The 18,346-nt window shown below is 33.8% G+C and overlaps 1 protein-coding gene across 2 annotated transcripts in view; it reads left to right on the forward strand.

Annotated features, from left to right (window-relative positions):
• CNTN5 (contactin 5) overlaps positions 1–18,346 on the forward strand; it is a 1,357,742-nt gene that overhangs the window by 998,400 nt on the left and 340,996 nt on the right. For both annotated transcript variants that reach the window (XM_053900236.1, XM_053900234.1), the window contains one exon: positions 7,617–7,719. In XM_053900236.1, coding sequence (XP_053756211.1) covers positions 7,617–7,719 — 103 coding nt within the window. The remainder of the gene's footprint in view (positions 1–7,616; positions 7,720–18,346) is intronic.

Consider the following 18,346-nt stretch of genomic DNA (forward strand, 5'->3'; position numbering starts at 1 on the left):
ATATAGAAAAATAGAATATATAGAGAAATCAAATATATAGAAAATATGTATATTATAGTACTATTTCTCTAATATATACATATATGTATATGTATATATTGAGAAATGATATGGGTATTGATATACATATAGATAGATGATAGATAGATAGATAGATAGATAAAGATAATTAGAAATGGAAAGAGAGAGATACAGACAGACAAAGAAACAGAGATTAACCTGGTTGGATGGGGAGGGGGAGGATGTAGAGGGTAAGAAAATACCCTGTATTTGAAGTGGAATTTAGTTGTCTACAAAATTGGAAATGACTAAATGAATTCTGCTTTGCAAACAGTGGGAACTTTTCCTGGGGAGCAACATAGAATAAGGAGGGGGAGTTGGCTTCAGAATTGATGTAGTCCTAGATTTGTAGCTCTTACCTGTCATTTAATAGCTCAGTGATGTTGAACAAGTTATTTAACCTTTCAAATAATCAGTTTCCTCTTAATTAAAATGGAGATAATCATGCCTACCTTGTTGTGTTTGTAAGATTTAAATGACAATATAGTTACATACACTTACAGCACTAGGCTTACAGCAGGTGTTCAAAAAGTTTTTTCTTTCTTTACATCTAGAATCTTTAATGCACATAAAGCCCCATGATGAAGCTGCGATAATTGGCATCCCCCCCTCTGGAAAGATTTATCTTTTGAACCATATTATTCATAAAGCTTTTGAAACCCATAAGAGTTTTTATAAAATAAAATATGTGGTGAATTGTTTACAAAGTAAATCAGGGCCTGGTATGTTTAGTATCTGAAATCTGAGTGCTAACAGCAGGAATGCTGGCATTCTCAATAACAAGACTGAAGTGAGAAAACAATCTGTGCAGATTAAAGTGTAAAAATAAACTTTTAACAATAGTTAAAACAACCCATTTGTCACATTTTTCCCTGAGTTATGCAACTAGGCAGCTGATCAAATGAACTAGCAGAACTAATTCCTCCAAGGATATTTAAGTCCCATGACCTCTCAGTGATTACTGTATGAATAAATAGACAGCTATAGGTAAGAAACTTTTCTGGAAGGAGCAATTTCTCTGAATAATGCTAAAGAATCTAGAACTAAAAGGTAATGTGGTTTTCTAGGTAGTTATAAGGTATAGAAGCTCACTCCAGTGAACTTAAATAAGAGACTTTTGTTTTCAGGAAATACATGGCATGGTAAGATAAAGGAGAGATTCAAAAATTCCAAGATTAGGGTTTGCAATATGGCCTGGCTCCATGGGGACTAAGACTGTAAAGTAGCTGAATCCAAACAGTCCTAGGAATCTTAGTAATAGGATTATATGGCTATTTCCTTTATATATTTCCCAATAATGCAATTCAGCTCTTATACATAGTTTTTATTTGTTTTTGTTTTTTTTTTGTTTTTTTACTTTCCAATTGGCTTAGTCTTACCTTCTGATTTGAATAGATCTTCTTACCTTCCAGATAGTGTGTGTGTCGAAACTGCTTTCTCATAACTTAGGTTTGCCTTGTCTTACCTTTATATTATTTCTATATTACTAGTTTTAGTTTCTTATAGAAGGGACTGTGAATATAGCAATTTGTGTTTAATGTGCTTAATGCAGTGAAGAAAGTCCACTGTATATCTGCGGCATTTTACTTTCTCTTTTTAATGGAAAAATATACTAGTAGAAATAAATATTTGAATAAACCATATAGGAATACAGCTGCTAATCATAGCAGGTACCAATATTTTTTTCATATTTGAAAGGCACACACAGACAGATAGACACACAGACATAGACACACATACAGACACACACACACACACAATGCACAAAGTCAAAGAAAACTTAGTAAGAAAATCATGCATGAGAGTTTTAAATTGGACTTATGTTTTTGGTTATGAAGATATATTTACAGTGAAGTTTCTGTAATTGTATTTGTAAATACAAATTTATAAAAATAGCAAACATACTGGGGCACCTGGGTGGATTATTCGGTTATACTTCTGACTCTTGACTTTGGCTCAGGTCATGATCTCACCATTGTGAGATGAAGCCCCATGTCTGGCTGAACATGAAAACGCTTAGGATTCTCTCTCTCCATCTCTCTCCTTCTCCTTCTCCTCCTCCTCCCCTGCTCATGCTCTCTCTCTCTCAAAATAAAATAAACATTAAAAAAAATCAAACATACTTAATTTCCTAAAAATGGAAAACTTTTTTTTAATAAAAGGAAAGCTTTTAACATACTTCTCATAGTGAATATTCAACTCTTTGTTAAACTTTTCAAATTTTCTCTATCGAGACTATTGTTTTAAAGCTAGAGAGCTTATTGTTTTGTTCAGGAAAAAATATACAGTTGATTTCTTTAGACTTTACTTTTATAAATTATTTTTCCCAGTTATTGATGCACATGGGTTGAGTTTTCAGATTATGGTGGAGAGAGATGCATATATTTCTCTAAATCACAGTGTCAAGAACAGGAGAAGAAAATACGTCTTAAAATTCAGTAATCAATGGAAACCAATTACAGTGTGAAGCATCCCCTTGATCAAATTTTTCTTGGTGTGTGGAAAGGGAAACAAAATCTATTGGTCTCTCTGATTTTCAGAATATATGTAATAGTCAAGAAAAACATCTAATAATAAACACTTCTAGTTATTTTCAATCTCCTTAGATAAATACTACTCATAATGGTACATTTATTTGAAGATAACACAAATTATTTATTTCCTTTTGCCAAGAGATTCATCAATCCCTTTATTTACATAACAATTATTCATCTTGAGAAACTATGATTCAGAGAAATATGTACTTTTGAAGAGAGAAAACAATATGTTGTCTATCTAGGCTTGTGAAATTGTTGCTTATCAGATAGGACTCCATTTTGGAATTGAAAACACGGCATCTGTATAACATTTTCAAAGATTATAACTTTTAATTTATTTGACTACAGTAGTAAAGAGGAACATATGAATGTGCAATATATATTCCCTAACATACTTCTAGATTTTTAAATCATTCGTAATATTAACATTCGCATTGTATAGAAGAAAATTGACCCAGAGAGGGTTTGTGATTGCCTCAATGTTTCAATAGAGCCAGGGCTGGAGCTGGGATTTACATCACTTATCTACAAATCACAAGTTGATATTCAATATGTCCCAAAAAGATGAGTACATAGCACAAAGTCTATAGGCACAATGTGAACTATTTAGTCTTTTCCTTTCATTCCATCTCATATTTGTCATTATCATTATTGTTATTATCATTATTATTTACTGGTGTTGCGTTGTTGTTGTTGTTGTTGTTGTTTATTTGGGCTTTTATTTCCTTACCAGGTCACTTACACAGCACAATACTTACATATTTATATTCAAATTGCTAAAGACAGTTAAAAAAGATATTTACAAATGAAACATCTTCAAAGATTATTTATCACTAGGCTTAGAGTTGAAACATGTACAATGAAATTTTTGTAAGTTTTCCATTTTTTTTGGATGTTGTTGGCTCTCTAGTCTGCAAAACACTTAAAGAAACAGTACTTGAAATTACATTCCACTTAGGGAAAAGCACCTTAACTCTTTGCAAGTAATTGGAATAAACAAGAAAATCAATGGTAATGCAAGCTGGTGCAGCCACTCTGGAAAACAGTATGGAGGTTCCTCAAAAAACTAAAAATAGTGCAAAAATGCACTATTGGGCATTTATCCAAGGGATACAGGTGTGCTGTTTTGAAGGGACACATGCACTCCCATGTTTATAGCAGTGCTATCAACTATAGCCAAAGTATGGAAAGAGCCCAAATGTTCATCGATGGATGAATGGATAAAAAAGAAGTGGTGTGTATATATATACATATATATATATGTATATATATACACGTATATATGTATATACGTATACGTATATATATATGTATATGTATATATATGTATATACATATATATACATACACACACACACACACACACACATATATATATACACACACAATGGAGTATTACTTGGCAATCACAAAGAATGAAATCTTGTCATTTGCAACATGTGGATGGAACTGAAGGGTATTATGCTAAGTGAAATTAGTCAGAGAAAGACAAAAATCATATGACTTCACTCATATGAAGACTTTAAGAGACAAAACAGATAATCATAAGGGAAGGGAAACAAAAATAATATAAAAACCGGGAGGGAGGGGGACAAAACAGTAGAGACTCATAAATATGGAGAACAAACTGAGGGTTATGGGAGGGGTTGTGAGAGGAGGGATGGGCTAAACGGGTAAGGGGCACTAAGGAATCTACTCCTGAAATCGTTGTTTCACCATATGCTAACTAATTTGGATGTAAATTTTAAAAAATAATAAATCAAGTTATAAAAAAAGATGATTTATCATAAATAAAAAAATACAATTTATATTTGAATTGTCAAAAAAAAAACCAAAACAACCATGAAGACATAGAAGGAGAATAGTGTTGTCTCAGCTGGAAGACCTTTGTTTATCAGGAATTAGGGTAATTTGGGGTCATCTTCTAATGGCATGTAATTTTAATAGGGCAGCCTACTATCCCAGAAAAGGTATGGAGAAAGAGATGAAGACATATCCAGTGTCTCCAGGGAGAAAAAATAAATAAATAAGTGAAACAAAATAATAAAATAAAATAAAAATAAAGGAACTACCTTGAATAAAGAGATAGACCTAATATTTTGATATTTAACTAAGTGTCTTATAGGACTGCTTCTCTTTCCTTTAACATCAAACCCTACCCAACAAAACAAATTACAAGCTACACCACATATGACTTGAAATAATAAAACTTGAAATTAAAATATGGATATGGATATTAATCCATGACAGACAGTCAATGATTGATATAGTACATGTGGTTATGCCTGAACTGTTGTGACTGAAATTCCTCAATAGAGTGATGTCAAGCAAATAGCTGTTAAACACCTAAGGTCAGAAAATTCCTATTTTTGCCATTCTGCCAACAGCATTCTATAGGAACTTGAGCCAGTTACCTGACCTCTTTGACTCTTAACTCTCTCATCAAAAAAAAAAAAAAAAAAAAAAAGATAAATTATATACACTAACATGGACTTCAGCTCTAACATAATTGTCCCATGAAATGTAGGACAAAACTTAATTGCTGAATGTAATCAATTGTCAAAGAACAAGAAAGGTGAAGAGCTTTCTCATCTGTCCTTATATCTTCACTATAAGAGTAAAATTAGAAAGAGTTATACCTTATAGTGCAGCTCAAATTAGATAATGTAATTTGAAGCTTCTTATTCAAACCTTTCAATTTTATATTTCATATATAGTTGAGAAAAGAGGTAGAAGAGGAAATAGTGTTGAGAAAGAGAAGTGCTTAAACATTCATTTTGATAAAATAAGACTAACCGCTCAATTCACTTGCTATATACAAATCAGGCTCTTGGTTCAGTGAACACTGGACTAGAAAGCAATCAAAGGAATCAGCGTATTGGAGTAATACATTACATCAATGGTAATTCTCTTCTGTTTTCTCAGAGTATGGATTAGAAAAATGAGACCCCCAAGTCACTGACCTATCAGAGATGGAACAGTCTAAGTCATTAGCAAAGCTATGTTCAGAAGCCAATCTTTTTGGTGCAAATATCAGTGATATTTGTCTATGATTACTTTGCAAAACACTAACAAAGAAAAAGCAAAGATTATCTTCTTGTCCTCAGTGAATTTGAATACTTTCCATCTAAAGTGGGCCACATTCTTTCTTCAAGGCCCATATCAAATTAATAATTGATAGATAGATGATTGATGATAGATGATAGATAGATAATAAATACATAAAAGTTTTCTTGCCAAAGGTAACCTTTTCTGTCTTTGTACATCCAGTACATTTTGCCTTTATATCTTATATCACTTTTCTTACTCTTTCTAGTTTTCATCTCTCCTGTCCTTTCTCATCTCACACACATACACAAAGATGGATTACACATAGCACTATCTATACATGCACATGGACCTAGATGTGCACACATGCCCATAAAAACAAACATCCCCAAACACACACAAGCTGCTCAGAGAAACATCTGTACTAAATTATAACTATCTCCTCTATACTGCTTTATATACAGGATCTCCTAAAATTTGGGGGAGGAAATTAGCTCCTCGGTTGCTTGAGAGCACTAGCACAGGAATTCACCAGTCCTCAGCTAGGTCTTTGTTTAGGTGAAAGTCATATCCAATCTCACAGCTTCAACTGCCAGTTCTAAATGATGACATTAAATGTCTGTCACTTGTCCAGAACTCATTCCGAGCTTCATTCCCTCATTGCGTTGTCTACTCAGATTCTTCTGAATATCTTACAGGTATCAAACTCAGTACTCCTAAACTGAGTGTCATCAGCTTTTCCACTGTAGCTGTGTTCTTCCTTTCATTCACATCACCATCCAGCCCCGAAGCTGAAAGCCTTAGTGTCATTATTGAAGAGGTCCACACCCTTGTCTCCAGCAACCACCCTCAATGTGTGCCAAGCTCACTTATTTGTTGTTGTTGTTGTTGTTGTTGTTGTTGTTGTTGTTTTTGTCTAGTGCCTCTTCTCTCTCACTCTCTCTCTCTCTCTACCACTGTAATTCAAGTTTGGACCTTTATTCTTTCTATCTTGCATTATTGAAATAATGTTATTGATGTACTGGTTTCTGCTCCAATTTCAGTATATACATCTCAGCAGAATACCACTCCTCTATTCAAAACCCAAGTGGTCCAAATTATTTACAGATTAAAGTCTGAATGTGTTACTCTGGTCATCAAAGCCCTCTACTTTTTGTACTCCATTTATATTTCCAAATTTGCCCAGTATCATTTCTCTTCATATACCAAACGTTCCAGAAAAGCTGATATTCCTACTTCTGGTAGTTTCCCACCTTTTTGTCTTTATTCTTAGAGTTTCATTTGCTTTCTGTCCTATCTTTTCCCTACTTATTCAAATCCTAACTATTCTTATATATATAGTGCTTCAAATGTACATAATAGTTTAAGGATATCTTGTTCATAGCACTCATCACTTCCTATCTTGAATTACAATAATTTTATATATATTGCTCTTCTTCTATACTTGAGTCATTGTCTAAGAATACACTTGCTGAGTGCTGGAGAGCATAGCCCATGGCTGATTTATCTTAATAATCCCCACAATGCCTAGCAAAATGCTTGCATATGATAAATATTCAATAAGTATATGTTAGTGGTTAGCATAGCTGTCCTCCAGTAAATATATGTTGACTTAATGAATAAGCATTCATTTTTATGACAATGATAAAGAAAGTTTTTACTTATTTAGAAAAAAAACACAATCATTTATCATGGGAAATGTTCATATTTATTTCCCCTGGAATATAATCAGTAACTAAACTAGCAGTGTTGATTAACATTTCTAATAATTATTACTTGAAATGGTATTGAATATACATGCAACTTCAGACTGAGTCCAAGTGTACTTCTTACTTCAATGCATTAAAAATTTAGCAGTCATCAAACAGACATTAACAACCAAACCACGGTGCTTTTCAATGTAACATCTCCAGAATTCGAAGGAAATTGTGACATTAATTTTATGCTTAAAGAATGCTCTCTATTTGCCAGGTGTGATGGGAGAATATGAGCCGAAAATTGAGGTCCATTTTCCTTTCACGGTTACAGCTGCTAAGGGAACAACTGTTAAGATGGAATGCTTTGCACTTGGCAAGTAAGTACACATTCTTCCATAATTAGATACAATTATTTATTAAAGTGTGATATATCTTATTTTTGGATCACTTATTTCGCTAGATTTAATTTTCCCAGAAGCTCCTTGGTAGCTATTCATAAAAAAGAAAAGAAAAGAAAAAAAAAAACCAGGAAGATGCTAATTGATGAAGTAACCAATTATAATTATCTTTCTAGTGATTTCTATGAATAGTAATGTATATAGTCTTGCTATTTTAACATAAAGCAAACTTCTCTAAGTAAAAGAAGAGCTTTACATCTCTTTGCCTATATGTCTTAAATTTTCAATGTCATTCTTAAATATCATTCAACAATGATATAAATAAAACATGGATAAAAAGATAAGGTGTTATCTGCTTTTTGTGCATATGATATAGACTCTGATAAGATATAATGAGACAACAGTATAAAAATCATAAAGATAGTAGTTACAGTGAGCCAATTGATTAGTACTTTCTGAAAGAATGATAACATGATAGCACCAGCTGTCAATATGTACAATATGCAATCATTCCCCAAATGAGAAAGATGATATATATCACACTATAATGACTGCTAGACTTAATGATTCTATTTCTCAGGGCTTAAATCCTATAATATATATAATCACTTGTCAATGATGTTTATAATATGACTATTGAGCATAGAGGCAGGAGTAAGATTTTGATTATATTTGATTAGAGTATTATGATTTATTTTAAACAGAGTGTTGTTTTGTATTTTTAAGGTGATAAGACCTCAGGGTCCTTTCTAGACTCTGTAATTATAATTTACATAAATGCATCTCTATCAGAGTTACTAATCATTTAACTTCAGTTGTGGTGAGCTAGCTCCCACAACATAGCTATAAAGCACTTGGAGATAAAACATGCTATATAAATGTGCTTAAAGTAGGTTTAGCTTATGGGTGAGAAAAAATATTAGTAAATTTGAAAAATTCATATTTATAGTAAATTTATATACAAAAATCCATAGTAAGAAGAGGTTTAAGGAATGAACATAGTGAACATCATGCTTTTTTAAAATTTAAAACTGATTGAAATAACATACACATGTGCAATTCTATTTAAATCTGAGTAGAAGCATGATCATAATAGACTGAAAACAAAATAAATTGTTATATACTCCATTTGTAAGCAAAATATGCTTGTAAGTAGAAATATATTTCAAGAACTAAAAATTCATCTAGGGGGTATTTGGGCTGATATCTGAGGAAGCTTTCCAAACCTAAAGATACTGGTTAAATGGACATGATTAAATCAACCTTAAAATTATTGTTTTTCACTATTTGCCATACTGAGGTGTCAAGTATGCCTGAAAATGTCCTGAGTAATCAGCTGGATTCTGATAAATACAAAAATAATATGTTTTGACTTAATGCCAAAGGTTTTAGTATATCCTGCAGTTAAATAATTCTCTTTTTTTCCTGCAGTTAAGTAATTCCTAAATGCCAGAATTTGCATTAAAACTACAAACAAAAGAAGGTCATATTGTAAAACAAATTACAGAAATGGATTTATAGAGGAAAAAAAAATAATTTGGGATATTTCCCCCGGCAGGATTATTTAATAAGTTAGATGTGTTTGCTTTTGGAATTCTTAAAATACGTTTAGTAAATTGATCCTTAAAATCCCTTTCATTCTAAGTGGAATCCAACAGTCAAATTATGTTATTTTAATACTTTATTTTCTTCATCTTTTCCACTCCTTTGTTACTCCTTCTCCCCATTTTCCCCAACATAAGTAAACAAAAGGGAAGATAAAGACACACAGTCTATCAAGAAAGGCTGTTGCTCACTTGATATCCTTTTTATGAAGTGTCATAATTATGAAAAAAGCATGTATGAAGAGTTTACCTCTACCTAAAGATTAACCTACCACTGATGAAAGTAAACAAAATCTAAAAATAACATCTTTACATGTGTTAATTATTTTAAAACACTTTTTTTAATGTTTTTTTTTTCTATTTTGAGAGACAAAGAAAAAGAGAGAGGATGAGCAGCAGGGGGGCGGGGGGAGAGGGAACAGAGGATCCAAAGTGGGGCTCCATGCTGACAGTAGAGAGTTCGATTCGTGGCTCAAACCCACAAACCTTGAGATCATGACCTGAGCCACCCAGGTGCTAATTTTTTTAGAGTACACAATCATGTGGAATAGATCCTTATTGCATCCCAACATAATCATAGAAATTTCAAATTAATACCGGAGCATCTGCTTAGTTCCCACAGCCCACTTGAGCTGTTTCCCACCTTAACAAGGACATGATTCTCTGGTGGATCTTTGCCTGCCCAAGAACTTTATTATATACCACTAGATACTGATCAGGACCTTGCCACTCAAGCTGATATCCCCTTTAAGTCTGTCCACATAGTGTTTTAACCAAATGTTCCTCATGGGGTATTATAACCAAATTCTGGCATAGAGGATACCAAGCTCTTTGCTATCTCATGGCCTTTACACTTGCTTTCCCTCTATAGGGAACACTCTTCCCTGTTCTTTCCATGCTAGCTCCCACTTATCCTTTGGCCTCAACTTAAATATAACCCTCTAAAGAGAAAAGCTGTTACTACTTTATGTAACTCACACTCATTATTCTTTATCTAAATATTTGGGGTATTATTAATCATAACCCTTAATACAATTTTATATTATTTACATATCAGTTTCTCTGATTATTTCCCCACTGGATCAGGCATAAATCCAAGTGGAAACAGGATACAACTCATATGGTTCAAAAGAGTTTACTAAAGGCACATGTTCAATATCCATGAGCAAGGTTAAGGTAACCAAAAAAAAAAAACAAAACAAAAAAAAAAAACTGAGGCATTTGTAGACTAGTGATACCAAGAAGTCATTCCCACCCCTAAGCCAGAATGAAAAAGGAGGAGGAGATAATAATGTCACCAAAACCAGAAAGAGCTGGATATATGGAGTGGGCTGTGGCCCCCAAGGCAACTATAGACACTGAAGAAATACATTAAAAGAACATGGCTAAGGAAAGGGTCAGGAAATTCATTTCCTTATTTCTTTTTCTTCATGCCTCCCCATCTCTGGTGGCTCGCATGGCTAAAGGCAACCAGAAGCCTACCTGCAAGCCCAGAGGAGCTGTTGGCAGTACACAAAGCAAAGGAGGAAGTCTGGGGGAAGAGGAAGATGACAGAGAAGGGAGGCAAATGGAATAAGTTTTAAACTCCATGAGAGCAGGAATCATGACTACATTCTTTACTTATTCCTAGTGCCTACCACAGTGCTTGACACATAACAGCACTCAGGAAATATTTGTTGCAGGAATGAATAAACTCAGAAAGATTCTGTCTACTTAATACAATTCAAGTCTTTATTAGTAACACATAATAAATAAACAATAAATAGCCTTTTATGCATAAAATCTTTTGATTAACTCCTAATCTCCCAAACAAATCCACCTACATTCATACCTCTACTTCTTGCCCTCTCATCTTTTCTCATTTATGTCTACATTTACACTTATATTTTAGTCCTCACTTTTTCCTGCTTATTCTTACCTCACTCCACCAGTATCTCTCTTAGACCTGCAATTTCTCCTTCTCATTTTATTTTATTTTTAAGGCATGTTATCATGTCCAAATTATACTTACTATTTTAAAAAAGTGATCCCAAAATCTTTCCTTTACCTATTGATTCTTAGGAAAAGTTTGGTTGTTTCCTTTGAGGGATAAAATGAGGTTAAAAATGAGGAAGATTTATCAAAGAAGCCAATCTAGAAAGGCTATTTATTGCATGATTCCAACTATATTACATTCTGGAAAAGGCAAAACTATGTATGCAGTAAAAATATCAATATTTCCAGGGCTAGGGGAAAAGAGAAATGACTAGATGAAGCACCGAGAACTTTTACAGTAATAAAGCTATTCTGTGTGATACTATAATGTTGGAGACACGTCATTATGTATTTGTCAAAACCTATAGAATAAACCAAGAGTGAACCCTAAATTACATTATCATCTTTTCATGATAATAATTTGTCAATATAGCTTCATCAATTGTAATACTTGTATCACTTTGATGAAGTGTTTGATAATATGGGAGGGGGGCTGTTGGGTATATGGGACAGGAAGTATATTGTAACTGTACTTTCTGCTTAATTATGCTATCTGTGAACCTAAAACTGCACTTAAAAAGTAAAGTCTATTTTTAAAAAATAATTAAAAAATAAATCAGAAAATAAATAAATACCAGTGTGAAGGACATAGTGAAATACATATGTCAGAGAGAGTGATATTTGATGCAATAATGGCATGAAGGACAAACAAGGAGATCAAAAGTACAAAATTTTGTTGTTCCCACTTTTACCTTCTCCCACCCTTACTGGAGCAACTCAGACTTCCTACCAGAAATCACCATTTATATCATGTCATTCATTAAATCCACTACTTTCCTAGATACTCCTCTCTCAAGGAAAAATAATTAATTCATTAATGCAAAGGAGCCAAAAAGCAAGAAGTGTGCTTGTATAGCTCATCTGGTAAATGCAAATGGGCTAACGTACCTTGAAAGGACCTAGAACTGAGTACAAGTCTGGAGGTTTTAAGAAATAACTATGTTCCAGGTACTGTACTAATTTCTAAGGATTTCCATCATCCTTATTCTCATTCTATCATCATACATTTAGCTGGACTTAGCTGGACTATTTTCAGTTCAGTCTGTCATTACATAAGCAACAGTATACACTTTGACTGAGGTGTCCTCCCACAGTCAATTTTTATCTTTAGAGTTACATTGCCCATCGGTTTTGTTCCAGTTTAAACTGAGACTTAAATACAATAAAGATAGATTCCATCTCTTGAATTTTCTCTGACCCATGATATCATTCATGAATATCATAAGCCATACTGGAAATTTCTTTGATTGTTAACAACTTTGAAAACATGTCAGAATACTGATCCATTGCTCACAAACTACGTTTTTATTCATCTTAAAAAGTAAGTACATCTACTTCTATATAATCTGTTTCTAAAGGTATTCAGTTCTTATAATTTAGAAGATGTAAATTAATGTAGCCATAGTTTCACAGATCATTTAAAAATATATAAGCTGATATTTTTCTTTATTCTTAAAGAAAAACAGTAGAAGAAAAAATATTTTAGGTTATAGAATTTCACTATTTCATAGCATCACACCAGTTCACCAATCTGCCTAATTTGAAGTTAAATACAAAGTCAATACAAGAGCAAAAAGCTGCAAGTTGTCTTCTAAATAAATCTTATTTAAATCTGAATTTAGGAAAAATCAAATGGTTTCTCTGTAGGCTACTGCAGCAGAATGCAACATGGGAACGAGTTATACTTGTAGAAATCTTTCTACAAATAGAATTATACAATACTGAGTACAGAAAATATGGGTGAAGTGACTATGACACATTCTGTTTAGTACTGGTCAATTCTGCAAAGGTAGAATTTCCCACCCCCCCCCCCAAAAAATGGGAAATGCTTAAAAAGCATCCATAGGGGAACAAAGGTATGCAAAGGCCTGAGAAATACAGAAAAGTGAAGAAAAAAAAAAAAGAATGGGGATTAATTACTTTGGAAATAAAAAGGCTGTTGCAGACATACGGAATGCTATTATCAAGAGATTGCTCATACACTGTTCTCCAGTTTCATCGAGGTGAGAGGGCTTGAAATTCCAACAGTTTGGGACTAAACTAGCAGAATCAGACTGGGTCTAATGTAGAAGTTTGTGACAAAAAAAAAAAAAAAAGTTGTTACAGGGAAAAATGGATTATCAGCAGAGGCAGTAGAAACTCTACCCACACTGATGGAAGAATATAATATCCATTTGTCTCCCAATAATCTAGACGGAATTTTTCCTGAAAAGAAAGAAATGGTCTGGGTCAGGATTGGAAATGAAAATTTTAAAATAAACATTCTTTTTTGCTGGCCACTCATCTACCTACTCATGCTGAATATTAAGAGTCTAGAGCCGGGCAGGCTTAATTAGCTGCTTTTGTTAACTACATTATTGCATAATATTTTAAAGTAGCTTATGCAGGAAGTAGAAATGGAGAGTGTTGCCTTTTCTTACTCAGCATTCAGCTCAGAGACATTAGTTAGGGGAGAAGGGGTGTCTTTGGTATCTATCAGGTCTGCTTTAAACACTGAACACAATACTCCTGAAAGGAAATGAGAGATAAGAGATCAAAGGACAATGCAAGTAAGAAATCCCGTAGGTCCCTAGTTCATACTTCATTTCAATGGTCCTCTCCAAATGTAATTGGAAGTTGGTGATATTTTCAACTGATCGTGCTCAGTTTTTAAGTCTCATCTATATAACTTGTTAACAAGACAACACAGAGTAAAATGGGAACTTTAAAGTATGGTGCATTAGTAACTGCAGAAAGCAGCTATCATCTCTAGGGTTGTGGGGAAAAACAAGAAGAGCTGGAATTACTTAAAGCTGAAAGCTCAGAGGTTCCCATCTTGTTTTTATCATCAGCCCTCATATCACAAAACAGAGTAAGAAGGGTGGACTGACACAAGTTCCACTTTACATTTTCAAACTTATCTCTACCTCTCAATCAACCACACCTCTTCCTATACCTCATCCATACATACTTTTCCACTTCTGTGGTCTTGTAACTCACTTCTGCCAGTCTAAAATATCCTGCCCTCACAATTCTATTTGGTCTTTGAAACAGGTCAAATGCAGCTTCTCTGCTGAATCCTGCCTACTTTACTTGAAATCCAATCTCTTACCATTGGAACTGTATCACCATCCATATTTTACCGTTTAGAGTGCCTTATGGGGTCAGTTGTGTATATCTGTCTTCCTTACTGTGCTAAAGTTTTGTATCCCTAGAGTATTTTTACATGCAGTTGCTGCTGGCCTTATTTATTGAATTTAATTCAGGTATGAGAAATGTGGCCAATCTTTCATAACAGGAAGTATGTTACTGCCTTGGTTTGGTCAGACAGAAGTCTCCAGATGCCTTTCATGTGTCTTGGCCCTGAAAATTCTGACCATATTACATTAGCTACAGTTTTCTGACAGATTTCATTTCATCATGTGACCTTTTGCAGACCCCAAAAAGATCACTAGATATGTCACATAGCTACCAACAAGAAAGAAGTAAAATTTGGTCATTGATGCTTAAATGACCCCATGCACAAGGGCAAACTTGGGGTTATTCTGTAATAAAAAAGCCATATGCCACAAAGCAACATCAGTTTATCTGCTATGACAATTCTACAAGCTAATAGTGTTACAGGGAGATCTTTTCTTTCTTTCTTTCTTTTTTTAACTTTACATGTTTCTTATCTTGCTTTTGCAGCCATTAACACACAATCAGATCAGCTGTGCTTAAAAGGCCTTGAACCAGTTACTGTAATAATTATGTGGATGACCTTTCCAGGATCATCTGAAACCTGGCAGTGAGGTGGGAGGGAAGAACACATTCAATTTCCTGCCTTTCTTAGTTCCTGATTATCTCTCTTTCAGATAGCATTTACAAACCATCTTTTGTTACTCCATCAAATGTCTATTAAGAAACCAGAAGGTTAAGTATTTTTTTCTCTTTTTATATGTTTATTGCAAATACGAAAGTGCCAGTTATCAATTCATAAAGTCATTTTTGCTATAGTTTATGTTTTACTTTTCTTAGTCCTTAGCCAATTTGTCTCAAATGTCTGCTCTTGTGTCCCGTTGTAACTGTGAGAATGACAAATATTCCCCTGAGACTTCCCATGGTCGACAACTGGCAAATGTTCCTGAAGGAGCCTACTCTTTAGTTACAGATTGATAATTTATTAATACTGCTTATTTGGAACTGCCGGTCACTAGGGGCTATAGGAATTTAAAAAAATTAGAATTGATAGTATTCGTCTATCAAACCAAATTCAAATTACTTAATCATTAGATTGACAGAAGATCTAGGGATGGGAGTTAGTCATTGTGTCTAGGAATTAATAAATGTTTACCTATCATAGGACAGTGGTAAATTATGGAGTGAAGAAAATTACCTTTCTGAGCTATTGGTTGCTTCTTTATTATTGAGACCAAGGATGCATCCTCATTTCAGGTGGTACCCAAAGGAGTTATGTGCTGAAACAATCTTAAATATCATACAGCCCAATATCAATTTGTAGATGAGAAACTGAGACTTCACAGGAAAGAGATAGACCAACACTTGTGGACTTGCTGGCCAGGCTAATAGTTTATGCTTCTTCACTTGGTGCTCTTTATATTTTCAACATCTTTCAATAGTGCCAACTATGTGTTTTGGTTATTTATGTATTTTGCATTCAAAAATGTCAACTATTTCTAAGCAAACAGAGCCAGTAATTTGCATAATTATTCATTTTTGGAGTCACTGTTAGCTGGCATCATATTTCTAGCTTTTCTAGGGAAACCGTAGACCTAGTTAATTTGCCTCAGCAGAAAAACCACATATTTGTGCAAAGCCTCACAGCTAGCAAGCTATAGAAGGCAGAACCGGGCTCTAAAACTAAATGCCGTTCTCAATTTAACATACTGATTTTCAGTCACTGAGGGTAATTACCACTTTACTGTAGCAAATATTTTTCTGAATGCACTTACGTATCTCAATGATCAAGAATTGGGAATATTAGTATGAAGGACAAGCCGCCAAGGGTATAAAGAAGAAGATTATCCCAAAATTACATATTTTTACTTGGTTTAGTGAAGGGTCATCTAACAGCTTTATTTTGAGTGAATGTTCCTGGAGTTTTCATAGAATAACCTTTTCTACTGGATGTTGACTGTGAGATGAAAAACTGGTAAGCTATTAATATTCATAAAGAGATTATAAAGAATCAATATATCCATCAAAGGTTTCCAACTCCTTTGGAAACTATGCCCCAAAAAACTCACCAGATACGTAATATTGATATCTGAGTGAGCATTTAGTGGAGCAAAAGTAAAAGAAATCTTAACCAAAAAGTTGTCCAAAATCTCAGCATACTTAAAACTGACCTCTACCTCCTACTGGATGGTTTCCATATCTCCCTTCAATTCTAACCACATCTCTGACATGTTTGCTCAATGGATTAAAAACAGCAGTAAATTTAGGAAAATTCTTTATTCTCCTGCTTCAGTTTCCTTATTTTGAATTCTTCCAGTGTATATTTCTATATGTTTTATGTAATTGATTACCCCAAATTCCCATTGAATGTTCTAGAAATTTAAATTTTGTGCCCAATGATTATCTCTTCTAATAGTAATTTTAATACCCATAATACCACTTTTAAAGTGGATGTATGTCAGAGCAAAAGTGCTATAGTCTCTTTATTTGAGATATTCTGGCTGATATGTTTGATAGGAATACTTACTTTTTAAAGCTATCATAGTACATTTCTAAAAAGTGGTAAGGGTCTTACCGATTCATTGTACTATGAACTAAGCCTATCTAGTGTAAGTTTTTTCTTGCCTTATTGGTATTGTTTGACCAAAGGCAGCATCAAAATTTGTCCAGTGGATAAAGATTAATTTAGAATTTTAAGATGTTTTCATATGCAATACTCAGAATGATTTGATGCTAAGTTGGAAATTTAGATACAAGCATTGGTAATATGCATAACATTAGTATTATGTTTTTACATTTTGCACTTTTCATTTCAATATCTGTCAATATCATGATCATGTAAGATTTGCTCATATGATATTCCTTCCTTGATACTTCCCTGTCCCTAACTTTATTATCCAAGTGTCTCCCATCAAGCATCATCATTGTCTTCCCTCAAACCTTCTGTCCCAATCTCTCAGCCACTTAAAAATCCCTCAGTTCCATTTCTTCCTTCCTATTCTATATGCCAAAACCATAAAGTCCATTATTATTAAGACAATTTGGCTCTCTTATTTCTGCTACGAAGTAGATTAGAGACAGCCTTCAAAAAATTCACCATACTGATGTTCTACCAGTTTGGGGAATTACTCCAAGTGCTGCTTTATATCAAGCTCTGCAATGGGCACTTTATCATTTCTGTTTTTACAGGTCGCAGGGATTTACTCCTGGTTTTCACATAACTTCCTATCCCATTAAGCCTAATACTTCTTTTGGACTTTTAATTTGGTTGTTGATTCCAACTTCGACTCTTAATTTTCCCACTTGAGGTTTTTCAGTCCCTTGTTCCACAGCCTGTAGGTCCAGACTGGGTTCCTAGAACTCCAATTCACATACAGCTATCATACCCAGACCTCATCTGCCTACATAAGTAGTTTTCACTGACACTGGAGGTAACCCCTGAGGTAGTTACTCAAAGCATAGAGTCTTAAATTTTATTTCACTCTTTCTTCCTTTTCAACATCATCTGTGTAATCACTGTGTCTTAAATTCATGCTCACTTAGTTGGGACAAAGCGAACATTCATTTACTGAATTAAATCATTATCATCATAATAGTTATGTGTATATGCTCACAAGGAAGCAGAAATAAAATAACATATTAAGGAATTCTAAGTCTGAGACCACATATGCCCAGGCATATAGATTATAAAGCCAGAAGTTGAGAGTCCCTATTAGGCTGCACGCAGAGGATGGTTTCACCTTGGTGCAGTTTCATGCAGTCATGTATACTCCTATGTCCACATTTCAGAAACACATTTTCTGCAGTTGAAA

This window comes from Panthera pardus, unplaced genomic scaffold, assembly GCF_024362965.1.
Source record: "Panthera pardus isolate Hobbes unplaced genomic scaffold, ASM2436296v1 HiC_scaffold_12, whole genome shotgun sequence".
NCBI classification, from domain to species: Eukaryota; Metazoa; Chordata; class Mammalia; order Carnivora; family Felidae; genus Panthera; species Panthera pardus.